Raw genomic sequence first — 6026 nt, forward strand, 5'->3', positions numbered from 1 at the left:
AAGGTGGGGGGAAAATCTCCCCAGCCCTTGAATTTTCATGTGTATATCCCAGCAAAAACAGCCATTTAAATCACTTATTTTTATGCCGATGAGACACCATTTTGAAAATGATGTGCAGCTCATGTTGCTGATATGTATTGATGATTTTCCTATAAATATTTTATGTTAAAGGGATACTGAACCCCAATTTTTTCTTTCATGATTCAAATAGAGCTTGCAATTTTAAGCAACTTTCTAATTTATTCCTATTATCAATTTCAATATAAATGTAGCCACCAATCAGCAAACGCTACCCAGGTGCTGAACAAAAAAATGGGCCAGCTCCTAAGCTTACATTGCTGCTTTTTAAAATAAAAATACCAAGAGAACAAAGAACAATTGATAATAGGAGTAAATTAGAAAGTTGCTTAAAATTGCATGCTCTATTTGAATCATGAAATAAAAAATTTGGGTTTAGTATCCCTTTAAATAAATGTCCATTGAGATAACAAACAAAGTTCTTTGTTTAACAAACATTCACCTCTGAAGATATTGCTACAGGAACAATATTTATTCTGACAGTAAAACTTTCATATAAACACAAAACTGTGTTATGATTTTCAGCGCTTGTTATCAAGACAAAGATTTACATTTTCTTAGCTGGGAAACACTTGCATTACAAGACATTCACTGTTAAAGGACAACTTCTTGGCTACTATTATATATTTACCTCAGTTTCTCCTCACAGACAGAAAAGAAGAGGGGCTCCCACACACATCATAATAATAACTGTGATATCAGTTTACTTTTCATTGCTATGGTTGCTATGGCTTTAATAACAACTGTCTCTGAATTTTTAGAATTTCTTGCTAAACATTTGCTGAGGCCAGAATTATATATACGCAGGTCCTTAGAAAAGCTTAAATCTATGATAAAAGTATTATTATTTTTACCTTTACAAACAATGTACCAATACATTCTGTGCTAGTCAGGGGCTATAATAAGTAAAGACAAGGGAACACAGACTGAGACAGAAATATTAGTTGGTGTAGCTCCTTACAATTTAAAGGGACACTGCACTGTAAAATTGGTTCCCCTTCATGTGTTTCCGATGATGTGTTATAATAACTGTGAAGTATAAAATGTATGCAAAATTACGTATTTAGGTTTATTTTTGTATGTGAAATACCCTATATGGGCTGAGCTTGTCAGAAGCACAGACACCCTTATCTTATCAGCCTCTCTATGTACAATACATCCTTATCTTTCTCTGCATACACAAAAGCCAACACTTAAAGGACCTATCTCTTCCAGCCCCAGTAGTGTGATATCGTCTGCTGCTTCTTGGTTACATAGCTTTTTATAGCCAATACTGAAGTAGACATTTTCAGTATATGTGGCATTACAACATGCAAAAATAGCTGATGTGTCAGAAATATAGGTTAAGGAGCTATTTGTAAACAATTTAACTCTCCAGCAGGTAAAATGGATCACTGGGAAAGCATTAAAGGGGAGACAAATTTACAGTACACCGTCCCTTTAAGCTTAGTTACAGTACACCGTCCCTTTAAGCTTAGTTATTATGTAAACAGATTTACAGAACCACACATTATAGTTCAGTGCAGTGGCAAGTTCCTGACTACTGACGCGATAGTGGTCTACTAGGATAGGATTCATATATATTTTAAAGTTTCTTAGAGATATCAACAGTTTTAAAGGGACAGTCTACTCCAGAATTGTTATTGTTTAAAAAGATAAATAATCTGTTTATTACCCATTCCCCGCGTTTTGCAACATATAGCCAACATGGTTATATTAATACACTTTTTACCTCTGTGATTATCTTTTGTCTAAGCCTTTGCAGACTGCCCCTTATCTCAGTTCTTTTGACAGACATGCACTTTAGCTAATCATGGCTGCCTCTTAAATAATTCCACGGGAGTGAGCATGTTATCTATATAAAACACATGAACTAACAGTGTCTAACTGTAAAAAACAGTCAAAATGCACTGAGATAATAGGCAGTTCAACGACTTAGAAAATAGCATATATCTACCTAGGTTTAGCTTTCCAAAAAGAATATCAAGAGAGCAAATCAAATTTGATGATAAAAGTAAATTGGAAAGTTGTTTAAAATTGCATGCCCAATCTGATTCTTGCAAATTTAGTTTCTACTAGACTGTCCCTTTAAATACCTTTGGGTTTACTAAAGAAATGTAACCTTACTTACAAATTCCTATACAATACTGCACATTTTTACATATTTCACGTTGCTTACAAATCATAACTACCCTTCTGTTCTGCTTGTAACCTGTGTGTCTCCACCAAGCCATTACCAAAACCCACTCTCATCTACAGGACATATTTGTCATTGTGCAGCAAGTGTCATGTGGTACTGTCAGACTCCACCATTTTAAAGTTTTAAATGCTCCCAAATAAGCAGATTACTTATATCTTTATTGTATTATGCTCTGTGCATAGACCATGGAGAATACAGGTGGCCCTCGTTTTACAACGGTTCAATTTACACCGTTTCGGAATAACAACCTTTTTTTCCAGTCATGTGACTGCTATTGAAAAGCATTGAGAAACAGTGCATTGATTAAAATAGCCAGTAGGTAGAGCTGTCTGCTTGTGTTGCAGCAAAGCCAAGCAAGCTGAAATTAATCAGTTTAACCACACCTGAGCTATCGAGCAGATTTCAAAGGAACAAGATCTTCCTGTCTATAACTCAGTCCAGATTGGAATGCATAGAAAGAACAGTTTGCAAAAAAATTCAAGTGAAGTCTGTGTTGTGTGATTATTTTATTAGGTTTATAATGCTGTTTAGCATTTAAAGTCTTCATTTCAAAGCTTTAAAAATAATGTATTAGGTGTTAATTATGACAATTTTGAGAGGGGCCTGGAACCTATCTCCCTCACTTCCCATTGACTTACATTATAAACTGGGTTTCAATTTACAACGGTTTCGATTTACAACCATTCCTTCTGGAACCTAACATCGGCGTAAACTGAGGGCTACCTGTATCTACCAATCAGCACTAGTAGAAATCTCTGCATTAACAATGATTCTTTAACAGCTTTTATTTAAACACATCTTTGTTGCAGATCATAAACAGCAGTATACAGGGGCTGTACATATTTCTATTATTTTATTATTTGGATGTGAATGTACAGGATATAGACCAAGAATTGTATCCTTTAATGTTTAGGATGTCCATTATATCCAGTAGATACAGAATAATATAAGAAAAGAGCACAACCTGTTATGAAACTATGTTTTAGGATGTTAAAAAAAATATTTTACTAATCTATATTTTTTTATTATTATTTTTAAAGGGACCGTCAATGGAAATATATCATATGCAGGATGACTGATTTCAACTGTGAATTTGAAAATTTTTAAGAAAACGCGTTATGAAATCAGCAAAAGGATTTAAATTGCTATGTTTTGATCTATTTTTTCTTGTTATTTTCTTTTTCTTTATTTACTCCTTTTGTACCTTTGTCTTAATCTTCTAATTCACAATTGCTCAGATCTTTGTATTTGAGAGTAAAATATATTTCCGTAGAGCACAAACAAGTCGTTATATTTAGCACAGGTCAGTTATTCAATACACGTTTTGCAATATTGTTCCGAATATTTTAATTATATAAATACATTTGCTTATGCAAATAAAAAAGGATATGAATGGACTCTTCTCTTATCCCTGGGTAGTGATTGATAAATATATCAGTGTAAACAAAAATGATAAAGAAATAAAGTTATAATTCAAATCAATGGTTAAAGTAATTATTGTTTTTGGATCTGGGGCCCCAGGGTCAGATTTGGGGCAGTATGCAGCATAACTAGGTAACACAGGAACATAATTGGTGCTGTCTGGGTTTGTGGTTGGGTGACCAATGGGTGATGTCTGTGATTGTTGCTTGACATTTCAATGCAGATTTAAAGGGACAGTCAACAGCAGAATTTTTGTTGTTTAAAAAGATAGATAATCCCTTTATTACTCATTCCACAGTTTTGCATAACCAACACAGTTATATTAATATACTTTTTACCTCTGTGATTAACTTGTATCTAAGCATCATCTGACAGCCCCCTGATCACATGATTTATTATCTATTGACTTTTATTTTAGCCAATTAGTTCAGTGTCTGCCACAACCCACGGGCGTGATCACAATGTTATCTATATGGCATTCATGAACAAGCTCTCCCCTGTTGTGAAAAGCAAATAAAAAAGCATGTGACAAGAGGCAGCCTTCAAGGGCTTAGAAATTATCATATGAGCCCTGCTAGGTTTAGCTTTCAACTAAGAATACCAAGAGAACAAAGAAAAATTGGTGATAAAAGTAAATTGGAAAGTTGTTTAAAGATACATGCCCTATTTGAAACTTTCAATTTTTTTTTTTACTTGACTGTCCCTTTAACTTGTCCCCTGCTTCACTTTATGAGACATACGTTGGGTATAGCTAGTCAATGGACGAAACTCCTTTACCATTACTGTCCGCTGCTTTAGCTCCCATATCAAATTATTGATAGGCAATACTACAGGGTATAATAAGAAAAATTAGCATAACAGATCCTATATAGTTTCACCCCTCTGTGCCCCCAACCATAATCAGATCTCTCACTATGGTGGTGTTTCTTAACACTATAAAGATAGATAGATAGATAGATAGATAGATAGATAGATAGATAGATAGATAGATAGATAGATAGATAGATAGATAGATAGATCACTTTAATGCGAGAGAAGTAGATGATTAGCTTTGGCAATTATAAGCGGCTCCTCTTCTTGATGATGGGTGTTACATGGCCTATGAGCCTCATCTCTTCTAATTTGTCTCTACTGACATTGAAAGAATTGCAAAGAAAAATAAAGCTTTCCTAAGTTGTGGGACTCATTATGTAGGTATGTTCAGAATACCCACAATGTGTCTAAAGAAATCAGTGGCATTGTGAGAGAACCCTGGGGAAGTTACATCAGAAATGTTTAAGAGGATGTAAAATATAAATTCAAATTAAAGGACCACTTAATGCAGTAGAATTGCATAATTAACACGTGCATAATAAAAAGACAATATTTTAACACCTACCTATTTCTGACACATATATAATTTTTTCTCCCATTTTCCAGCCCCCTGTACCATGTGATAGACATCAGCCAATCACAAACTAGTATATGTATACCCTGTGAGCTTGTGCACATGTTCAATAGGATGTTGTATCCCAGAAAGTGTGAATATCCATAAATTTGATTATGGACATAAATTGGAAAGATTCTTAAAACTGCATGCTCTTTCTGAATAATAAAAGTTTATTTTGACTGGAGATTCCCTTTAAATACATGTTTTACAGTGGGCCTTGATGAAGGTCTTGGCATTACTCATAAAAAATACTTTGTTTAAAAATGTTTTTTTTTTCTTTCTTTTTTTAAAAGAAAAGTCTAGTCAAAATTAATTTCATGATTCAGATAGAGCATGCAATTTTAAGCAACTTTCTAATTTACTTCTATTTGTTCTCTTGCTATCTTTATTTGAAAAAGCAAGAATGTAAGTATAGGAGCCGGCCCATTTTTGCTTCAGCACCTGGGTAGCACTTTCTGATAGGTATCTAACTGGAGCCACCAATCAGCAAGCGCTACTCAGGTCTGAACCAAAAATTGACCGACTCCTATGCTTACATTCAAATAAAGATAGCTAGAGAACAAAGAAAAAATTATAATAGCAGTAAATTAGAAAGTTGCTTAAAATTGCATGCTCTATCTGAATCATGACAGTTTAAGTTTGACTAGACAATTCCCCTAAGTGTACACATTAATTATGCAGGAAATTTCTGAATTTGGAAGACATTTTATCCATCTGCTCTAGAAAAGGGACCTTGGGTGCTGGATCAGGAATAAACATTCACTCAAGAAGGATATAAAAGGTGCTAGTAGCCATAGAAAAAGACTGTTTAATGACTCGTAACAGTGCAGGAGACCAGAGTATGAACATGCAAACACATTACGTAAAAGCTCAGCAGGATACATGTATGTTGCCATG

At 34.2% G+C, this 6026-nt stretch overlaps 1 protein-coding gene across 1 annotated transcript in view; it reads left to right on the top strand.

The window, feature by feature from the left end:
- Positions 1 to 3760, top strand: part of DPT (dermatopontin) — a 195283-nt gene extending 191523 nt beyond the window's left edge. Inside the window, exon 4 of the mRNA XM_053706511.1 lies at positions 3319 to 3760. Within this exon, the coding sequence (XP_053562486.1) occupies positions 3319 to 3385 (67 nt within the window). The 3' untranslated portion in view covers positions 3386 to 3760. The remainder of the gene's footprint in view (positions 1 to 3318) is intronic.
- The last annotated feature ends 2266 nt before the right edge of the window (positions 3761 to 6026 follow it).

Source organism: Bombina bombina, chromosome 3 (assembly GCF_027579735.1).
Source record: "Bombina bombina isolate aBomBom1 chromosome 3, aBomBom1.pri, whole genome shotgun sequence".
Lineage (NCBI taxonomy): Eukaryota > Metazoa > Chordata > Amphibia > Anura > Bombinatoridae > Bombina > Bombina bombina.